At 41.4% G+C, this 23,572-nt stretch overlaps 1 protein-coding gene across 1 annotated transcript in view; it reads right to left on the reverse strand.

The window, feature by feature from the left end:
- The window catches only part of LOC122554308 (uncharacterized), a 37,835-nt gene that overhangs the window by 3,624 nt on the left and 10,639 nt on the right, over window positions 1–23,572 (reverse strand). The window contains exons 6-12 of the mRNA XM_043699122.2: window positions 21,610–21,822; window positions 9,303–9,483; window positions 7,789–7,971; window positions 6,485–6,682; window positions 4,094–4,162; window positions 3,935–4,018; window positions 2,918–3,058 (exon numbers count right to left, since the gene is read on the reverse strand). Coding sequence (XP_043555057.2) covers window positions 2,918–3,058; window positions 3,935–4,018; window positions 4,094–4,162; window positions 6,485–6,682; window positions 7,789–7,971; window positions 9,303–9,483; window positions 21,610–21,822 — 1,069 coding nt within the window. The remainder of the gene's footprint in view (window positions 1–2,917; window positions 3,059–3,934; window positions 4,019–4,093; window positions 4,163–6,484; window positions 6,683–7,788; window positions 7,972–9,302; window positions 9,484–21,609; window positions 21,823–23,572) is intronic.

The following is a 23,572-nucleotide window of genomic DNA, read 5'->3' on the forward strand; positions in this document are numbered from 1 at the left end:
CCTGTGGGACCCCACTGGTCTCTGGTCACCAACCTGAAAAGTAATCTCTTATCCCCACTTGCTGTTTCCTGCCCAATAGTCAATTCTCTATTCATGGCAGTATATTACCTCCTATTCTGTGGGCTCCTAAACTTAAACGTTTGCAAGGTACTTTGGCAAAATACCTTCTGGAAGTCCAAAAATAACGCACTTGCGATTTCCCTCAATCTATTCTGGTTGAAACTTCCTCAAAGACTAACAAATCTATTTTCATTTCAGACAGATGCTATTTTCATTTCACAAAGCATGCTGACTCCATTTGATTAATTTTCTAAACATTATGCTTTTTACTACTTCAATTGATTCCAATACTTTTTCAATGCTGTTAGGCTAATCGGCCTACAGACTCCCACTATTTGTCTCCCTTTTTTGAATAGGGATGACAAATTGGGGGGGGGGGGGGGGTTTCGAATCCTCTGGTAGTTCACCAGGTCCAAGGATTTTTTTGGAAAATTGCAACCGATGCATTAACTACCTCCTTTGGGATCCTTAGATAAAAGATATCAGGGCCAGAGGCTGTATCTAGTTTTTGAGGCCCATTAATTTATTTAATACTATGACTTCAGTGATGGAACTTAATACCAACTCCCCTGTACCTCCTTATTCTTTTACTATTAATGGGATGTTTGAAGAATCTTCCACTGTCAAGATTGATGCAAAATATCTTTATCTCCTCTGCCATCTCCTTATTCTCAATAATAGTCTTTAAAGATTCATTCTCTAAGGGGCTTTATATTCACCTTGACCTCTCTCTTCCTTTTTAAAGAAGCGTTTGTTGTCAGTTTTATGTTCCTCAGCAGTTTACCCTTGTTTTTCAGTCTTGTCTGTTTTAGTCCTCTTGCTGGATTCTGAATTTATTCCAGTCTTTAGGGCTATCACTGACTTGACCTCCTTTTTCTCTCAACTTAATGGACTCCTTAACTGGCTTGATTAGCCATGGTTCCCTCTCTTAGAATGTGTCCTCCTTGCTGGGACAGACAAACGTGTGGCCAGCAAATTGATTATATGCATGGAGCAGATAATGGGTCTTGTGGACGAAAGGAGTTTAAAACTAGCTGAAGGATTTTAGAGATGATTTTTGTTTTTTGTTCAGGTAGGCCTCCTTGCTTATTCCCCAGAGAGTGAAGAGTCAGCCACATTGTTTGGAGGCACATATAAGGATGAGCATTTTTTGTTTTCTGTCAGCAACCAAGTTTACTTTTTAACAACAATCAACAGGAATTGTATGGTCACCATTAGACTTGCTTTTTATTCAATTCAAATTTCACTGCATGCCATGGACTACTGTTTTAGTGACATTACCACTACGATAGCTGTGTGAATGGTAATTTAAAAACTCTTTCCCTCCCTGCCACAATTTTTTTTTTTGTGTATTCAAACAGTGAAGGGGAGGGCAGGGATTAAATCAAAATGGCGTTGGATGGGGAAATAATGCACTCCACTCCCTGTGGCCCCCACCTCTCCCTGAACAGCTCAAGGGTGTTGGTGGACACCGCATGCTCCCTTCTTCAGAGACACATGGGCTCTAACGTAACCGTGGAAGAGGGGCAGGCAGTTGGCCCTTACGACCCCCTCCATGGCCTGCTGCCTGGACTTGTTTATGACCAGTTTGGCCAGGCCCAGAAGCAGACTCACGAGGAGGTCCTCAGACCTGCCTTCCCCGCTCCATACCGGGTGCCTGAAGATCAGGAACATGGGACTGAAGTGTAACCAGAAACAGAAGAAGGTTTTTAAAAAATCAAAAAAGGGAGTGCAGGTCCACTGACTCCACAGCACCACAGAATTCCGGTGTTTGAGATGATAGATGGAAAAAATTACTCAATTACATTATAGTTCTAAAATGGCATGCTTGAGGAACAAAACTCCAACAGATAATATCAAAAACCAAGTGCTGAAGTAATTCAACAAGTGTGGCAGCGTAGAAAGGAAGACTTAGTGTTTCAAGCCCATTGTAACTGTTTATACCTTGCCAACCCCACTTCCTAGGATTTCATTTGAAACAAATAAAAATCAGCCATTTCAGGTTAGCTGTGAGTGGCGTACAAAGAGCATTTTCATTTCCTGGAATCTCTTTAAATTGAGGGGTGATAAACACAGGACAGATCTGAGGTAGGTTCTTTCCTCAGACTAATAAGGGTGTGGAATGCCCTGCCTGCAACAAGTTAAACTGACCAACTTTAAGGGTATTTAAATGGTCATTGGACAAACATATGGATGATAATGGAATAGTGTAGGCCAGATGGGCTTCAAATTGGTTTCCCAGGTCATGACAACATTGAGGACCGAAGGGCCTGTACTGCTCTATAATGTTCTATATACAATTTTGCTAAGAATTTTTATGGAACAGAAGTATTAAGGTTATGGGCCAAAGGTGGTTATCTGACGTTAGGCCACATGTCCCAGCCATGATCTCATTGAATGGTTCAACAGGCTCGAGGTGCTGATTGGCCTGCTCCTAATTCAATGTTCCTCAGGGCTCAGCAAAAGTGTGAGCAAGTGTCTTTTTAGGCTATTTCGCCTCTTTATGTGAAATAATTTGATTATTGGAAGAGTTTTAGAAAGTGATTAAAACATCTTAAGAGGATAGATATCATAGAATCCCCACAGCGTGGAAGCAGACCATTCAGCCCATTGAGTCCACACTAACCTTCTAGAGAACATCCCACCCCCTACCCTATACCCTGCATTTCCCATGGTTAATATGCCCAACTTACACATCCCTGGATACTATGGACAATTTAGCATAGCATTCCTGATGGTGGAATTGAACCCTGGTTCCATGAGGCAGCAGTGCTAAGTGCTGAGCCACCATGCTGCCCTGTATTACTTCACTGAATATGAAATTCTCTCACTTTGAAATGTTCTACAATTTACATACCTCTCTGAATCGAAGTGACAGTTGCTTTTTAAAATCTTCCCTTGACTTGCCAGCAGGAATCATCTCTTTGAGTAATGTGTTACTCGGTTCTGCTTTGTACAACTCAATGAGTTCAGATGGTAAATATGACTGATTAATATCCTTCAAAAAAACAAATCAAAAATTAATTAATTAAATCACATTATATTCTTCATGTCTGGAAATGAGTTGTACTGTTTGCTATAAGGATCTGTGGTACCTTTAATTTCCACACGAATGAATCCCTAAACTCAGCACATAGGGAACACATTTCCTTGAAGTTTCAGTAGGAGGATACGTTAATGTGAGCTGATTAGCAGTGACAAGGTAAAGAGGGTAAATGAATGTTCAAGGTTTGTAGCTCAGGTGCCAGTTGTAGTTGTAGGTATGTTCACCAAGCTGGGAAGTTGACTTGCAGACATTTAGTCCCCTGTTTAGGTGACATCTTCAGTGCTTTAGACTGAACAACCGGAACCAAATAAATTCCAGAAGACACAGTACAGCAGTGTTTCACAGGAGGCTCCAAAACCCTGAAGATGTCACCTAAATCAACTCTGAAAATGTGTTGCTGGAGAAGCGCAGCAGGTCAGGCAGCATCCAGGGAACTGGAGAATCGACGTTTCGGGCACAAGCCCTTCTTCAGGAATGCCCAGCTCGGCAAACATACCCACAACTACAACGAGAATAAATGTAGTTAATCACAACATATCAGTCACAATTTAATTAAATGACAGGATAGACTTTGAGTTGAATAGCCTACTCTTGGCCAACGTAGAACAAAAGTTTGATACTTTGTCACTTTATTTTAAACACTTCTGACAGAGTCAAATTATCGGTACTATTTGCACTTATTAATGACTGTAGGGTAGAAACTGCACTAACTTAAATGCATTGTCATTTCTTTTCTCTTTGCATCTGTAAATACACTATGGTTTGAATATTCCCTGTAGGGCAGGCGAAAGGAATGAATTAATTCTCAGTAGGAGAGTCTCAGCTTACTGCCTCAGAATATGTTTGCAACTCTTCAGCCCTTCTTCCATCAGCAACACGAACAAGCACTGATGCACCCCTCACTCGAAGAATCTGTTAAGAAAATAAGATTAAAGAATTGCATTTCAAACTCAAAACTTTGTCTCATTAATTGTAAATGATACTTACAGTGTTCCTGCGAACCAGATCTCCCAGAACACTCTGAGCATCCTCTTTTGCCAAAGCAGCCAAGACGCCCTGCAATGAGGAGAGTATAGTATGTCAAATTTCGGACTGTTTCAAGCTACCTTCAGTATGGATAGTGGGTAGAATTTCATCTTGAGAAATAGTCTGACAAGATTGCTTTTTCAGCCTGTTTTAACATTACAATCTAATGCAGTTGGAATTTTATATCAGACTGAACATACCATGGACAACCAATGCCTAATTTACCATTTTTGGCCATGAAGAAATTTTACCCTTTGCAGTTTGTACTTTGTAGATCAAACCTGTGGGATGAGTTGCACAGTGGTTACCTTTTAGGAGTGTTACTTTTGTTTCAAAGTAGGGGCTCCAAATATGTTCCAAGACAGCATTGATACTCCCACCTATGTTCAGGACACCACCCAAACCCTCAACCTCCTCCAAGACTTCCATTTCCCTGGCCCCCAACGCCTCATCTTCACCATGGACATCCAGTCCCTCTACACCTCCATTCGCCATGACCAGGGCCTCCAAGCCCTCTGTTCCTTCTTCTCCTGACGTCGCCACCAGTACGCCTCCACTGACACTCATTTGTTAGACTGAACTGGTCCTCACCCTCTTCTGAATCATTCCAGTTCCTCCTAACGATAGGGGTAGCCATGGGCCCCAGCTTTGCCTGTCTCTTTGTCGGCTACTTGGGACAGTCTATCTTCCAGAGTTACACCGGCCCCATTCTCCACCTTTTCCTCCGCTACATTGATGACTGCATCGGCGCCACCTCATGCTCCCACAAGGAGGTTGAACAGTTCATCAACTTCACCAACACATTCCACCCTGACCTTAAATTCATCTCTGACGCCTCCCTCCCCTTCCTGGACCTCTCCATCTCCATCAACGGTGACCGACTCAACAGTGACATCTTCTACAAACCCACGTTCTCCCACCCTGCATCCTTCAAAAATGCTATCCCTTATTCCCAATTCTTCTTCCTCCCACTCTGCCAAGGACATGCAGGTCCTGGGCCTCCTCCATCACCACTCCCTAACCACCCGATGCCTGGAGGAAGAATGCCTCATCTTCTGCCTCAGGACCCTCCAACCATGGCATCAATGTGGATTTCACAAGTTTCCTCATTTCCCTTCCCCCCACCTTACCTCAGTTCCAACCTTCCAGCTCAGCACCACCCCAATGACCTGTCCTACATGTCCATCTTCTGTCCCACCTATCCACTCCACCCTCCTCTCCAACCGATCACCCATTACCCCCACCTCTATCCACCTATCGCATTCTCAGCTACCTTTCGCCCAACCCCACTCCTCACATTTATCTCTCCACCCCCGAGGCTTATAGCCTCATTCCTGATGAAGGGCTTTTACCCGAAATGTTGATTCTCCTGCTCTTCGGATGTTGCCTGACCTGCTGTGCTTTTCCAGCACCACACTCTTGACTTTAATATCCAGCATCTGCAGTCCTAACTTTCGCCCAGCATTGATACTGACTCTAGTCCATGACTTGGAGGTGCCAGTGTTGGACTGAGGTGGAAAAAGTTAAAAATCATACAACACCAGGTTATAGTCCAATGGGCGACAGGGTGGCACAGTGGTTAGCACTGCTGCCTCACAGTGCCACAGACCCGGGTTCAAATCCTGCCTCGGGGAACTGTCGGTGTGGAGTTTGCACATTCTCCCCATGTCTGCGTGGGTTTCCTCCGGGTGCTCCGGTTTCCTCCCACAGTCTAAAGATTTGCAGTTTAGGTGAATTGGAAATGCTAAATTGCCCCTAGTGTTAAGTGAAGGGGTAAATGTAGGGGAATGGGTCTGGGTGGGTTGCTCTTCGGCGGGTCGGTGTGGACTTGTTGGGCCGAAGGGCTTGTTTCCACACTGGAAGTAATCTAATATAATCTAATCGAATCTACCCAGGTTTATTTGGAAGCACTGGCTTTCAGACCACTGCTCCTTTACCTGACAACCACCTGATGAAGGAGCAGCATTCCGAAAGGTAGTGCTTCCAAATAAACATGTTGGACTGGACTATAACCTGGTGTTGTAACTCTAGTGCAATGTTACTGTTTCCTCAAGAAAGGATCAGGATTACTGCCTGCTAACATTTTGACTGGTCTTCCTAAGAGGACTGATCGATGGGAAGATGTGTGTTTTTCCCAATGACCTTTTATGATGCTGAGCGCTCATGACTTGTTCACCATGGTGTGTATCTAATGAAGATAAGCAGTGAAATGATTGAGGATTCATACTGAGGATATCTCACAGTTGTCAGGGCTGCAAATCAAGTGTTCACTCTGGAACAAATTCACGCCTGAAATAAAGCTAAGTATTTTAGTACAGGATAATTCTAACATCACACAAAGATATTTCATACCTGAGTGGGAGCTCCTTGGTAAAGTGGCAACTGATAAACTGCAGTGTTACAGTATCCTTTTGAAAACACCTGTAAAGCAGACCAGGCCTGATCCTTCAGATCAAAAGTAAGCGTACCTTCTTCCAATGAGGAAACAGCAACCTCACAAAGATGGAAAATCACAGTGAGGTACTCATGATAAACTCTTCTTGGGAATGACTGCAGATTTTAAAGAAATAAGTAAGAAAAATAAGTTTCTTCCAGGTTAATACAAAAATAATGGTGATAGTTCTACCTTTTTTCACAAGCATCCTGCTATATTTGTATTTCTAAAAATGATTTGGATACCAATCTGATATAATGCCTCTCTGTAGTTAGCCACTGAGAGGAAGCAGTCTGGTTTAATTGGACAACAATGAAACAAAGCGCTGTGGATGCTGGAGATCTGAAACAAACAAAAAGAAAATGCTGGAGCAACTCAGCAGGTCTGGTAGACAGAATAAATAGAGTTAATGTTTCAAGGCCAGTGACCCTTAGACAGAACACTTGGATGAAGGTTCACTAGTCTTGAAACATTACCTCTGTTGCTCTGTTTTGGTGTTTTCTCTATTTTGGTACAGAATCCCATGACTTCTGCTTAACTTTCATCAGATGTGCAACAGATATCAGAACCTGACCTGTTAAGGAATCCCAAAGCTCTGCAAATTGGACCATCATTACAACGCTGAACTGTATGTTACAATGAAAATTTGCTGAACTTTAAAGCATGTCTTTTAATTTTGTTAAAACATCTCACTACATGTGAAAAAAGCTTTCAGAATAAGAATATTTTAAACAGTTAAGGAATAAATTGCTCTATGTATGTTAAAACAGCAAAATCTTGATCAACATCCATGCAATCTATTCTCTCATAAATTTCTAGCGATATTTTGTTATCTTATTCAAAGACGAACACTTAATTGGCAGGGAGATTCTCCACTGCATTGTTTTTGGAAATCATACTACAGCAGATCATTGATTTAGCCACTTCTTCAAAACAAGCTGAGGTGATTGGTCAGGCAAAAGATCCCCTTTTCGACCCAGGTTGATTACTGACAACTAGCTTGTTGTTGGTAAGATAATCCTTAAGTTTTCTTCGAGTAATCAATTCTGTTATGTTACTTGGAAACATCAGAGCAACATCTTCCCAAAAATACTAAATGAATTATTTTCCCAAATTCTGGAAAAATACTGAGCTATTGATGTAACCCAACAATACCAATATTAGTTCTGTGTTACAAATATTACAGCAAACAGTGCCACAACTGGTCTTGAAATCACATTACCTTAAAATTGTCCAACCACTTTGGGCACTTCTGGAGACTGCTGAAATCTATATTCTCGATGAAAACTGGGGGATCATATCTGATCCATGCACTACCAAAATAATATGCACCAGGAGGGCTGCATGAGCAGTGAACTAATGTGAAGTTAGTCCAGGGTACATTCTTAGCCCCATCCACAGATAACTGCAAAAGAAAAGAATAAGTAACTTTTAGTAACCTTAATGAAGTACATTAAGGATAGTGTTCAAAATTATGGACTTCACAGTCACAAATTAATTGGGAGAACGGCAGCTTTCCAGTAGGAAAGACATTCTACAAATTAAAAGGTCAACTGTGTTTTCAATAATTTACTTTTGAACTTTGAACTACTAAAGTATTTTTTAAACAAGTCTGATACATAACTTTAGAACATCTCAATTTACATATTCAGTACCTTGCATTCCACAATTTATAATGCTTTAACGCTGTCCATAATGTGCAAACAAAATTTGAGGAAAAACCATTTATATTCACTGTTTTCTCACCTCAAGTGCTTTAGTGAAAACTAATTTGTAAGGGCCAAGATAAAATATACAATGCGCTCCTTCAGAGATATAAACATAAAGTGTTTACAATATTATTTTGTTCCAATAAGACATCACTTACTTTTTTGTACACAAAATTAAGGTAGAACAGTTTGCGGTCAATATCTGAGATTTTCCTGCAGCTCTGTGTTAACCTTTGTTCAGTAATTCTTCTGCAAAACTCCTGTTTGAAAGTTTTATTGTGATAAAGGTGCTACATAAATGCAATGAGGAATATTCTTACTACTTCCCATTTTATAATAAAGTATATACAGTATAAAAAAAGTTAACATTTATCTTTTCGGGGCAGTTCTTTTAGGGACAACAGTTCGGGCTGTGACTGGAAATACTGACCGAAATGTGTGCAGCGTCTGCTGTGATCAAGTGGAGAAAACAAAGTTTGTGAAATGGCCCTCTAACTCACAATTAGCCTAATTTGCACACACTGGACAGTTATAATGTAGCCCTTACCAATACAGAGAGTCTTACAATTCCGACATGGAATGTGTATTTGCCCACTATTATGGGCATAAGAGAACCCTGTTATGTACTTATAAACTGAGCATTGTGTAATTCAATTTCTAGATTGTTAAATATGAATTAATTTTACAAACATAGAAACATAGAAAATAGATGCAAGAGTAGGCCATTCAGCCCTTCGAGCCTGCACCACCATTCAGTACGCTCATGGCTGATCATGAAATCTCATTATCCCGTGATCCCTTTAGCCATAAAGATCACATCCAGCTGCCTCTTGAATAGATCTAATGAACTGACCCCAACAGCTACCCGTTGGAGGGATTTCCACAGGTTCACAATTCTGAGTGAAGGGATTCTTCTTCTTCTCAGTCCTGGGTGGCTTATCTCTTATTCTTAGATTGTGTACTTTAATTTTGTACCTCTTCTTAGGGATAAAAATTAAGGACTCTTTTTCTTATGTATCATACACACCTTGATGCCAAAGGTTGAGAGATATCTGGTTATGTAGGTCAGGTTGAAGGACAATGATTTAACGTCTGTCAGTCTGGAAAGTGTTTTGTGGATCCAGTTTTCAATTTCATCATCGGTCCCAAGCTCTTCTTCCTTGCTGGAAGCTATCAATGGAACTATTTCTCGAACCAAAACAACAGATCTGTGAACCAGAACCAACAGCAGTGTCACAATGATGGCTGAACATGAAAGTTCTTCAAGAGAAAAATACCTGTAGGATCAAAATCAGAAATTGCTGGAAAAACGCAGCAGGTCAGGCAGTATCTATGGAGAGAAAGCAGAGTTAACCGTTCGGGTCCAGTGACCCTTCTTCAGAACACAGAACTGAGTTTTTCCAGCAATTTCTGTTTTTGTTTCTGATTTCTAACATCCGCAGTTCTTTTGGTTTGTGTGGAAATTGGGTCTGCATTCTCTAGAGTTTTGAAGAACGAGAGGTGATCCCATTGAAACATATAAAATTCTGATTGGGTGTGACATAAATAGGATGTTTCCCTTGACTGGTTAATCTAGAACTAGGGGGCAAAATCTCAGGATAAGGGCAATTACATTTCGGACTGCAATAAGGAGGAATTTGTTCACTTAGAGGATAGTGAATCTTTTAAATTTTCTATCCCAGAGGATTGTGAAAGCTTAATCATTGAACAGATTCAAGACAAAAATTGATAGATTTCTGGGAATTTATAATATTAAGAGATATGGAGGTAATGTGAAAATTGCATTGAGGAGATGAATAGCAATAACCTAGAATGGTGGAATAGGTTCAATGTACTAAGTGGCCTACTCCCGAATCAGTGTTTATAAGAGAGAGAAAAAAGTCCAAAATCTACATTACTGCAATCTGTTTTGATATCTCTTATCACTGTACTTGCTCTGGATTTCAATAGCCCAATCCTACAGGTCCTCCATCACATTTCAAAAGGCATATGTCTTGTTCTAATGGTGTTAAGGTTAACTGGTTTATAAATACCTGGAACTCAACTATTCGTCACCTAAGACCATCAATACTTTCCCAATTTCTGGGGTGAGGATCATTTTAAAAAATTCATTCATGTGATGTGCTGTCTTTAACTGGACCAGTATTTATTGTCCGTCCTTAGTGCTACAGCGGGCGCACAGAGTGGGGAGCCAGAAGGTAAGCGGAGACCAGTTTAAATTAACGTTTTTCTTTTCGCAGTCTGTGTTTTTTTTTCAACTAGGAGCGGGAACCCGGAAGTCATCAACAGAGGCTTCTGGGAAGGTAAGAAGTTTGAGTGGAGAAGGAGCACAGGCAGTGGAATGTTCCTCCTGCAGGATGTTTGAGGTAGGGGTGACCACCGATGCTCCTGCCGACTTCACCTGCAGGAAGTGCAGCCAGCTCCAGATCTTCACAGACCGCGTTAGGGAACTGGAGCTGGAGTTGTATGAACTGAGGATTATTCAAGAGGCTGAGAGGGTGATAGGTAGAAGCTACAGGGACATAGTTACGCCAGAGAACAGAGGTAGCTGGGTAACAGTTAGAGGTGGGAAGGGGAGGAAGCAGGCAGTGCAGGGATCCCCTGTGCTCGTTCCCCTCAACAATAAGTATACCGCTTTGGATACTGTTGGGGGGGACAGCCTAGCAGGGGTAAGCTGCAGTGACCGGGTCTCTGACACGAGGTCTGCTCGGAGGCCCAGAAGGGAAAGGGGGAGAGGAGGAGAGCGCTAGTTATAGGAGACTCTACAGTTAGAGGGACAGACAGGCGGTTCTGTGGACATGGGCAAGACTCTCGGATGGTTTGTTGCCTCCCGGGTGCCAGGGTCCAAGATGTCTCGGACCATGTCTTCAGAATCCTTAAGGGGGAGGATGTGCAGCCAGAAGTCGTGGTGCACATTGGCACCAACGACATAGGTAGGAAGAGGGGTGGGGAGGTCATTCAGGAGGTCAGGGAGTTAGGCTGGAAGCTAAAAGCTGGGACGGACAGAGTTGTCATCTCTAGGTTGTTGCCAGTGCCACGTGACAGTGAGGCAAGGAATAGGGAGAGTGCAGCTGAACACGTGGCTGCAAGGATGGTGTAGGAGGGAGGGCTTCAGGTATTTGGACAATTGGACTGCATTCTGGGAAGGTGGGACCTGTACTAGCAGGACGGGTTGCACCTAAGCCAGAAGGGCACCAATATCCTGGGAGGCAGGTTTGCTAGCACTCTTAGGGGGGGTTTAAACTAATTTGGCAGGGGGATGGGATCCGGACTTGTAGTCCAGCAAGTAGGTTAGCTGTTTTTTAGGATGTCCAAGAATATAGGGAGGCTGTGGAGAAGGTAGCACTGAAAGGGAAAACTTGCGGACACGGAGATTGGCTCAAGTGTGTATACTTCAAGGCAAGGAGTATCAGAAATAAGGTGGGTGAACTTACGGCGGGGATCGGTACTTGGGACTACGATGTTGTGGCCATCACGGAAACGTGGATAGAAGAGGGACAGGAATGGTTGTTGGAGGTTCCTGGTTACAGATGTTTCAGTAAGATGAGGGGTGGTGGTGTTGCTAAGTAGAAATGGTATAACGGCTGCAGAAAGGCAGTTCGAGGGGGATCTGCCTTTGGAGGTAGTATGGGCTGAAGTCAGAAATAGGAAAGGTACAGTCACCTTGTTGGGTGTTTACTATAGGCCCCCCAATAGCAGCAAAGATGTGGAGAACCAGATTGGGAAACAGATTTTGGAAAGGTGCAGAAGCCACAGGGTAGTATCATGGGTGATTTCAACTTCCCAAATATTAATTAGGAAGCTCTTTAGATCAAGTAGATTGGACGGGGCGGTGTTTGTGCAGTGTGTCCAGGAAGCATTTCTAACTCAGTATGTAGATTGCTCGACCAGAGGGGAGGCCATATTGGATTTGGTACTTGGTAATGAACCGGGACAAGTGATGGGCTTGTTAGTGGGTGAGCATTTTGGTGATGGTGACCACAATTCTGTGACTTTCACCTTGGTTATGGAGAGAGATAGGTGCGTGCAACAGGGTAGGTTTTACAATTGGGAGAAGGGTAAATACGATGCTGCAAGACAGGATCTGAGGAGCATAAATTGGGAGCATAGGCTGTCAGGGAAGGATGTCATTGAAATGTGGAACTTTTTCAAGGAACAGATATGACGTGTCCTTGATATGTATGTACCTGTCAGGCAGGAAAGAGATGGTCGTGTGAGGGAACCTTGGTTGACGAGGGAGGTTGAATGTCTTGTCAGGAGGAAGAAGGAGGCTTACATAAGGTTGAGGAAACAAGGTTCAGACAGAGCATAGGAGGGATACAGGATAGCCAGGAGGGAGCTGAAGAAAGGGATTAGGAGAGCTAAGAGAGGGCATGAAAAATCTTTGGCAGTAGGATCAAGGATAACCCCAAGGCCTTTTATGCATATGTGAGAAACATGAGAATGACGAGAACGGGGGTAGATCCGATCAAGGACAGTAGTGGGAGACTGTGTATTGAGTCGGAAGAGATAGGAGAGGTCTTGAATGAGTACTTTTCTTCAGTATTTACAAATGAGAGGGACAGTATTGTTGAAGAGGAGAGTATGAAACAGACTGGTAAGCTAGAGGAGATACTTGTTAGGAAGGAAGATGTGTTGAGCATTTTGAAAAACTTGAGGATAGACAAGTCCCCCGGGTCTGACGGGATATATCCTAGGATTGTGTGGGAAGCAAGAGAGGAAATTGCAGAACCGTTGGCAATGATCTTTTCGTTTTCACTGTCAATGGGAGTGATGCCAGGGGACTGGACAGTGGCGAATGTTGTGCCCCTGTTCAAAAACAAATGGAATAGGGACAACCCCAGGAATTACAGGCCAGTTAGTCTTACTTCGGTGGTAGGCAAAGTAATGGAAAGGGTACTGAGGGATAGGATTTATGAGTATCTGGAAAGACACGGCTTGATTAGGGACAGCCAGCACAGATTTGTGAGGTGTCGGTCTTGCCTTACAAGTCTTATTGAATTCTTTGAGGAGGTGACCAAGCATGTGGATGAGGGTAGAGCAGTGGATGTAGTGTACATGGATTTTAGTAAGGCATTTGATAAGGTTCCCCATGGTAGGCTTATGCGGAAAGTCAGGAGGCATGGGCAGTGGGAAATTTGGCCAGTTGGATAGAAAACTGGCTAACCGGTCGAAGTCAGAGAGCGGTGGTAGAAGGTAAATATTCAGCCTGGAGCCCAGTTACAAGTGGAGTTCTGCAGGGATCAGTTCTGGGTTCTCTGCTGTTTGTAACTTTTATTAATGACTTGGAAGAGGGAGTCGAAGGGTGGGTCAGTAAATTTGCAGACGATACGAAGATTGGTGGAGTTGTGGATAGTAAGGAGGGCTGTTGTCGGCTGCAAAGGGACTTAGATATGATGCAGAGCTGGGCTGAGGAGTGGCAGATGGAGTTCAACCCTGTCAAGTGCGAGGTTGTCCATTTTGGAAGGACAAATAAGAATGCGGAATACAGGGTTAAGGGTAGAGTTCTTAGTAAGGTGGAGGAGAGAGGGATCTTTTTGCAAGTTGCCACTCAGGTGGATAGAGCTTGTAAGAAGGCCTATGGTGTATTGGCGTTCATTAGCAGAGGGATTGAATTCAAGAGTCGTGAGGTGATGTTGCAGCTGTATAGGACCTTGATAAGGCCACATTTGGAGTACTGTGTGCAGTTCTGGTCGCCTCATTTTAGGAAAGATGAGGAAGTTTTGGAGAGGGTACAGAGGAGATTTACCAGGAGTTACGAGGATAGGTTGAGAGTGCTAGGCCTTTTCTCATTGGAACGGCGAAGGATGAGGGGTGACTTGACAGAGGTTTATAAGATGATCAGGGGAATAGATAGACAGTCAGAGACTTTTTCCCCGGGTACAACAGAGTGTTACAAGGGGACATAAATTTAAGGTGAAGGGTGGAAGGTATAGGGGGGATGTCAGGGGTAGGTTCTTTACCCAGAAGTGGTGGGGGCATGGAATGTGCTGCCAGTGGGAGTGGCAGAGTCAGATTCATTGGTGACCTTTAAGTGGCAATTGGATAGGTATGGATAGGTGCTTAAGCTAGGACAAATGTGGGCCGAAGGGCCTGTTCTGTGCTGTATTGTCCTATGTTCTATGTTCTAGATGCAATAAATTACAGCCGGTTTACTCAACAAGACTCTTATTAGACCAGAAAATAGTTAACCTCACACATATTAGAGTACTTCAGCTCTTAAAGAACCCACAACTTATGGTGGCAGCACATACACTTTCTCATTTGAATTTGCTTTTCTTCTGTACAAAGTGCGGTAATGTTTTTTTCCTCATGTGAGTAACTGTTGGATACTAAGAGGTAGGTCTTGTGCAGCTAGTGGCAATGCCAAATAAAATTGCATTTTGCATAAAATGCAAGAAGAATAGAAAAAAGTAATCAAAAAACAAATTCTCAGTGACTAAAAACCTCGTTGCCTAAAACCGTTCAAAATTCATGCTAATCCATCACTGGTGCAAATGCAGGAACATGTCTATGAGGGAGGAGAACAACCCAAATGGAATTTCATGTCTATCCATGATTCTAGAAGGCAGAATAAATTGGCGTTACTCCATTGTTATATTAAAATGTCGCAGGAAATTCATGTTTTTCCATTTCTTATTGGCATAAGGGTGTCATTGGCTAGGTCAATACTTATTGTGCATCCGTAGTTACCCTGGAGAAGGTGGTACTGAGCTACCTTCTTCAACTGTTGGGTTAACCACTGTGCTGTGAGGGAGTTTTGACCAAGTGACATTGTTGGAATGCTACTGCACTTCCAACTTAGAAAGATATATGGCTTTGAGAGGAACTTGCAGATTGTAGTGTTCCCAAGCATCTATTGTCTTTGTCTTAGGAGGTGATGGGTTTGGAATGTACGGTAAGAGTTTTGCTGATTTGCTGCACTGCATGTTGGAGATGGTAAACATTGCTGGAAGAAGTCAAGACTGCAGATGCTCGAGAGTCAGAGTCAAAAAGTGTGGCCTTGGAGCACTCCCAGTAAATTCAAATCTTTTTACTTGCAGTTTTTAAGTGATATTTGAAATCAGTAGGTCTGAACTTTTAAATGTGTTGAATCATAGTGAGAGTGGTGAATCACTGGCTACTGTTGATAAAACTGGAGAATGGATACTTAATCCTAAATTCACTATAATAATAACTGAAATGTAATTTAAACAAACAGCACAGCAGGTCAGGCAGCATCTGAGGAGCAGGAGAATCAACTTTCAGGCATAAGCCCTTCATTAGGAACGTGGAGGGGGGAAAGGGGGCTGAGAGATAAAGAGGAGGGTGAGGGTGGGTCTTGGGGGAAGGCAATAGGTGGATGTAGGTGAGAGACATTGCTACCAATCTACATATGTGGTGAAGGGGGGTGAATGGTGAAGGTGGAAAATAGGGTGTCAATCAACAAGACTTGTCCTGAATGGTATTGAACTTCTTGAGTATTGTTGGAGTAGCAGTCATCCAGGCAAGTGAGGAGTATTCAGTCACACTCCTGACTTGTGCTTCTAATAACTCATGGGCAATCCTGTTTCTGAAAAGTTCTAATGTCTTGTATAAAGCGCACCAATACTTTGGAGTTTCAAAGCCCAGGTATTGTCCTTATCAGAAAGAAATGTACTCATTGGAGACTTTTACATCTCAGTGAAGTTTGGATGTACGGACAGTACGCTCTTGTAATGATAAATACATCCTACATAAATATTATAATTTAATAGTTTTCATAAACAATTGGAAATCGGCTCTTACCACTTAAATATTTTCTGGCAGCACTGGGGGCGCTCTAAGCCTGATTGAGGGGAAGCGATGTGTTTAGAAATCTGTGGGAAATTGTAATCATCATCAGGAAGGGGGCTGAGACTGAGTGGCAACTTATCCAAGTGGGTTACGTTGAAGAGCAGTTCAGGAATAAAACAGGAGTCCAAAGCTTTTGCAAACACACGAAAGAAAGGAACCACATTCATCACATTAGTGCAGCGTTGTATTGTGTCCGCAAAGGGATTGTTTTTTAAAGCGAAACCTCTTCATTCATTCATTTATCAGATACAAAAGAGGATCATAAATTTGTTACTTTCACAAATTCCTTAGTTTACACATTCCACAGCCAACTTTTCCTTTCTGGACGAAGTTTTGGGCTGAAGTTGTTGAAACAAAAGTACGGAGTGTAGGGAACGTCCGGGATAGGAATACCGTAGGCGAGAGACTCTTTCAAAAAGTTATTTAAACATTTCAACTGCGGATTTTACAACGGTCCCACACATGCAGAGCTACAAATACGACAAAGCTATGCCTGCCGACAACCGAAATGGTGGGAATTCAACTCTGAATAATAAGGATCACAAGAAAGTCATGTTAATCTGCTTGGATCTGTTTTGCTTACTTCTCGGTGAGTGCATTTTAGAAGCAACTATATTGCAAGTAGTACTCCATGCCGTGTTGTGTTTACATATTGTCAGGGGCAGGCAGTAGGTGTTGCCACTGTTCTCTAAATGTTGCTACAAAGTAAATCAAATAATGTTTCGAAAATGATAAAACTAGCTGAGTTTAAACTCTATTTAACCACTGGCTCACGCGAAAATGCATTACACATGTACTCGTGATCAATTAAATTTATATAGATGCTTTTTTCACATTTGACCGATGCTTCACTCACAAGTCATCGATATAATGAGAACTAGTATAAGCACATGCCCTCTTAAAGGGGCAACAGAAACCACTAGAATGTTTCACATAGTGAAGTTTTACATTCGATAGTTTAATTTGCCCTTTTCGAATTTGTGGGCATCCTTTGTAGACTGCTATGCACCTCCTTTATAAACACAGACCCGATATCTGAATTTGTAGTCATACCTATGCAGAATTGAATCGTGCAGTACACCCAAAACAGATGTGACCTCGTTTCATTGTATATTCAGGCATGGTGTTTATAAACTCCATATTCTATATTTTATAAAGAGTCAAAGAGGAATCGGTAGGAATAAATTTTATGGTTAAAATTCCAGATATATTCACAAATCCAAGTTTAACCCTTTAGGGAGATGGCATTATTTCATAAAGTAGCATCATTACAGTTGCTAACGACACTTTATCTGGATACTTGTGTGATTGTACTAAGATGACAAGATGTAGTTGAGATTTAAAGACAATATGCTACCATTACCAGGTTACCATATATAACCTTGCCAAGCTACCATGAGCTGATTATTTTGCCTACAGCCAATCAGACATTTTACGTGAATCTCTAAATTTGGGTTATTTCTTTCTCTGATAGTTCATCACGAAATGTAGAACGTCAGTGAGAAATCATGGTGAAACAGTAAAGTTGAATTTGAACTATAATAATATTTGGCTCTTTAAACTGCTATATGACCACATAGTGCCTGAATCTAAATATTGACTGCTGAATAAGAGGGAACTGATTTTAACATTTAGTAATATTCTAACTTTTAAACCTACATACGAACTCCCAATAAATTCAAATCTTTTTACTTGCAGTTTTAAAGTGATATTTGAAATCAGTAGGTCTGAACTTTTAAAAGTGTTGAATCATAGTGAGAGTGGTGAATCACTGGCTACTGCTGATAAAACTGGAGAATGGATACTTAATCCTAAATTCACTATAATAATAATTGATATGCAATTTAAACAAACAGCTCTATCTGTACTACGAATACATATAATGTCATACAAAGCAACATGAAGTTCCTGATTATAAGCATATTTTAACAATTTTGCGAATGGTGTAGCCAGACTATGGATCTACATTAAATAACACTCCCCCCCCCCCCCCCCCCAGACCCAAACTCCTGTTACACATTTACTATAATTGCATTCTATTGCGTTTCTAAACCTAGTCAGAGCCTGGAGGATACTACCAAGCTTCTTGTGTTTTGATATTGTTTGGATTTTTGTATGGTTAGTACAATAAGCCAAACATTTTATTTAAGTTTGAAGCCTGTAGGTTTGTAGTACAACAATTGCAGGGGTATGATTTGTAAATAGAAATCTGGGATGATGAACAGTAATTTTTGTAAACTGCAATCAATTAGTAGTCTGAAGTGCAAATTGTATTACTTGAACACTTATTTGAGATTCGAGAGCAGGCTGCAACCAAGAACATCTGTTTATGAAAATGTTGCTTTTGGTGTGTCAACCATCAAGTAGGGGGGCTCTAATGGCACAGTGGTAGTGTTTCTGTCTCTGGACCAGAAGTCCACCCTGCTCCACAGGTGTGTCGATAGCATGTCTGAACAGGTTGGTAAAAAATAGTTTTAAAATTAAGTTTTGCATTTGATTGTTTAACTTGCCATCAAGTAGTACAGTGTTTTGCAGAGGCCTTTGCTGGTGGCCTTGGATGGTGTTTTACCACAACAATTAGATTGTTCCCACAAAATTTCAATTGGAAATTAAAAGCAAAAACATCTGGCTTGGGAACCATCTCTGCGTATGTATAATTCATTTGCTGTCACTCATTATTTGGTGTGATCGGTTTTTGTGATTAGGCAATTATTTATCTTTTTTCCCATGATGCAATCCTTGTTATGGAGGGCTGACTAGAAATAGAGTTGCCAGATAACTTATCAGTTAGCAGTCTCCAATAATATAACTCTAGCTGTTTAACTGTTGAGGGGAGGTGGGGGAGGAAAAGAGAGAGAGACACACACACACATATACTGTAAACATAAATTTTAACAAAATTATAAGCATATAGCAGCTTGATATTGAGGCGCTGTATGGGTCCAGTTCTGCATTAGTGCATAATGAAGCCATTTAAATTGGGAAAGTGCTCTCAGGTATACCTAACATAATACTTAATGGGAAAGAGCAAAGGATCAACAAATATATACAGATTGAAAGATTTGCTTTAATGTAGTTAGGACAAAATTGTTTCTCTTTGTTCTTGGAAGGACCAAGCTTTGTTGCTGTGATAAGCGGAAACTATTTCTTTTATCTTGTGCTTTAACTGGGGGTACTCAAAGTAAACGTTTTTAAAGATCTCTTTACAGAAAGGATTGAGAAAAGGTCTCACAACTTTTATTTATAATTTCTATTCAAATTATTACTGTTTGATTTCTCATGATGGCGCGTTAATGTTCTAACTTCTAACACTAAACAGTTCATGGGTAAGATTGTCACTGAGAGCCAGTGATTTGTCCTTAAAGGAAATATTACTTAATATTCATTGCCCAACTAAAAGGGACAGTATAGCTGTGAAAATCTAAAATAATACTATTTGTCTTTAAACATAGTGCAGTAGTTTTCATCACTTTGCTACCATTGAGGTCACACTGTCAAATACTTAGATGTGGATTTTGTCCTGGATGATATGAAGCTTCTTTGCGTTGTTGGAATTGCACTCTTCCAGGCAAGAGAGGAGTATTCCATTACACTTCTGACTTGTGTCTCATAGTTGGTGGACAGGCTTTGAGAAGTGATTTAGTTGCTGCAGAATTTCGCTCAGTTTCTAATCTGCTCCCAGGTTAGTGGAGGGTTCAGTGGTGATAAAGCCATTCAGTGGCAGAGTCGATTGATGGACTCACTATTGTTGGAGATGATTCTTGTCTTGCATTTTGTGGCATGGATGTCAGCATCCATTTGTGTAGTGCTTTTTAGCATAATATTCATTCTCTAGAAAAGCAACACCATAGATAATACGTTGCACAGCCCCTGCAGCATTTCTGTTTAATATTATTTTTGAAAAAAGTAAGGACAATGAATGAAACTTCCCTCTAATGTCAGATGTAGAAAACTATCAGCAGCAGCTATCCATCCATTTAAGATCATGGTAAAGCAAAGAGCTGCTGGAGATCTGAAACAAAAACAGAAATTGAGGGCTCAGCGGGTCTAATGGAGAGTGACCAGAGACAAAACATTAACTCTGCTTTCTTCCCATAGATACTGCCAGACCTGCTGAATTTTGCAAACAATTTCTGTTTTTGTTACATAAAATGATGGTCGTGCAGCCAATCAAGTTATTTGGGAAGAGGTAACTGTATACTTTTGGTGATGACTGAAGAGGCTAATCTACAAGAATCAGGCTTCTGGCACAAGTGCAGCACATGAAAATGATCGGCTTCTTTCATTTTAGTTTGTTGTTTCTGGTTTTGGCAGCAAACGCCAAACAAGCTGTGGTCATTGATCATCATTTTGGCACCAGCCACATGTTATTTTATTAATTCCCTCTGCCATCAGTTGATGTCTCCCAGGCATGAAGATCAATATTTAAGGCCTACTAGGCCCATTTGCAAATATTGCTGAGCTTTGATTTCCTCTCCTGGCCTAGCTCCATATCACATCCATACTGAAAATCCTTGGGCAAACATTTCTATTCTATTCTGTGAAAGTGCCCCAGCCAGTGAATTTGCCTCATCTTGTGTGCTAATCTGCTTGGAGTTTATTTACATCTGCAGGGACCACTGCATTCATGATTTTATCCGTCCATGAAATATCCAGAATATGCCACATACAGCAAAGATAAACGTTGTTGAGCTTCCTCTCTCAGTGGCTCAGGGGTGACCTTATAGAGGTTTACAAAATTATGAGGGGCATGGATAGGATAAAGAGACAAAGTCTTTTCCCTGGCGTGGGGAGTCCAGAACTAGAGGGCATAGGTTTAGGGTGAGAGGGGAAAGATATAAAAGAGACCTCAGGGGCAACTTTTTCACGCAGAGGGTGGTACGGGTATGGAATGAGCTGCTAGAGAAAGTGGTGGAGGCTGGTACAATTGCAATAATTAAAAGGCATTTGGATGGGTATATGAATAGGAAGGGTTTGGAGGGATATGGGCCCGGTGCTGGTAGATGGAACTAGATTGGATTGGGATATCTAGTCAGCATGTTCGAACTGAAGGGACTGAAGGGTCTGTTTCCATCTCTATGACTCGAAGTCATCCAGATCTCCCATCCAGATATAAGGTGATAGGAATTCAGGCCTCGTGGTTGCAATTTTACTACATGTACATGTCAACAATCAAAGCTGGTAACTGCTTTCTGTTTGCATGTATCAGGTTTTGCATCAAAAGGCAGATTTTCTGTCATTGTGGACCTAGGACAATACAATTTGCTGACCACTTCCAGCAAAGTGATATTTAAAGTGATCAAAGATGGGATGTGATACCCTATTCCAGACCCACAGTTTCTTGGTGCTCACAGTAAAATAGAAAAAAATCCATAAGTCTTTGTAGCTGACTTTCTGTGTGAGCGATTTGTATGGCATCATTAGTGCAATAGACAATTAGAGCATCAAAAAACTCTACTTGCAATTGCAAACAGCTTGCATGTTAAGTAAGCAGTTCAAAAAATTTTCAGTTGACTCACCTATTAACCATAGCATGGTAGAGCTCATTTTCACCTACGGTTGGTCTGGCTTTATCAGAAAAGTACACTTTATCATCATAGTTCGGCATGGGCTGGAAAAGACCAAGTTCAACCCATTCAGTTTTGGGAACATTGTTTCTTTCTAGAGCTTGGAGCTTCTTGTCAACCTGTGCTTTCACCAATCTGACTAATAATGTAGCACATGGGATATACCTAAAAAGGAAGGAATAATAATTGGCAATGGCCTTGAGGAATAGAAAAATCATCAATAATTGTAACAAACATAGAGTGCCACAGCAAGAAGGTGGCTGTTTGGACAATACCATTCCTGGTGTTTGTTCTTTGGTACAATTAACTGATTAGTCCCATTGCCCCTCTCTTTCTTCATGGTTCAGTAAATGTTTCCCTGCCAAGTATTTATCCAGTACTCTTTTAAATATTGCTATTGAATATACTTCAGGCAATGCATCCATATACAAATTTAGTGTTTAAAATATTGTTTCTTCATGAGACCTCTCATTATGTTGCCAATCACTTTAAATCTGTATCTAAGGTTATGGCCCCTCTGCCACAAGAAACAGTTTCCCCTTCCGTAGTCTTTCAAAACCATTGACAGCAATTTACAAACCAATTCTAATTATACCCCACCATTTACCATCTCAATGTTGAAAACTTCTGTTAGATTCACAATGGCCTCCCTCTTCCACTGAGCTTATTACTAGAATTTTAATTTTTTTTCAGCATAACTATATCATTTTATTCCTGATGCCATCCTGGGAACTGTGTCTTATGCCTTTTCTCATGACCTTAATATTCTCTATATAATGGAGTACCCATTATAGCATATAACACTCTAATGGTGCAGTATATATTAATCACCACCTCTTGGCTTCTGTGTTTAATGTTCTTACCTATTAACTTGATGTCTCACTTGTGAGATGAATTTTACTTTGCTGCTTTCACAGATCAGTCCACATACTTCTAAGTATTTGCTCCTTCATTCCATTGAGAATTTTACCATTTCGATTGCATCCCATCCTCTGTTCTTTGATCTAATTGAACTAAACTAGAACCTATTTACCCAGTCCCTAAAGCTGACCATATTTTTAGTCTTCTGCACAGTTTGACATGTACCCAAACTGTCAGCAAATTTTGATATTCATGTCTGGCTGAGTTCATTTATCATTGTAAAAAAGAACAAAGACCTCATCAAAAGCAGCACAGTGGCTCAGTGGTTAGCGCTGTGGTCTTACAGCACCAGGGACCCAGGTTTGAATCCACCCTCAGTCAGCTGTCTATGTAGAGTTTGCACATTCTCCCCCGCGACTGCGTGGGTCCCATCTGGGTCCTCCAGTTTCCTCCCAATTTCCAAAGATATGCAGGTTAGGTGGATTGGCCATGCTAAATCCCAATAGCTTTATTGCTAAGTTGCCCATAATGTCCAGGGATGTGTAGACTAAGTGGATTAGCCGTGGGAAATGCAGGGTAATAGGCTAGGGGTGTGGGTCTGGGTGGGCTGCTCTTCGGACTGTTGGTGTGGACATGATTGGCTGACCAGCCTGCTTCCACACTATAGGGATTCTATGATCCTTCAGATACACTATTAGCTGCACCTTGCTATCTTTTTTCTCTCATTTCTACCCTTTAGCCATCTATCCATCTACCCCACCCTTAAACATTGCAGTACTCACAATACCATTGACCTTAATCTTCACAACAATTGTGTTGTCAGTTCAGGCAGTTCAGCAACCTTTGCTATTGGCATTTTCCTGCACCAACTGAATGAAAACACTCCTCCTCACATTTTTGAAGTGTTCTGTTATGTTGGACTGACTAATGAACTGAAACAGCCAAGTTTCCATTATTAGGCAAGACTAGGATTGCAGCCAGCTCTCTCACCATAAGAACCCTGCACAATTCAAAGCTGCAAGAACAAGATTACATATTTTTCATATTTTAAATT

This window comes from Chiloscyllium plagiosum, unplaced genomic scaffold, assembly GCF_037043375.1.
Source record: "Chiloscyllium plagiosum isolate Xiang-an unplaced genomic scaffold, Cpla_swu_hap1 HiC_scaffold_9, whole genome shotgun sequence".
Lineage (NCBI taxonomy): Eukaryota > Metazoa > Chordata > Chondrichthyes > Orectolobiformes > Hemiscylliidae > Chiloscyllium > Chiloscyllium plagiosum.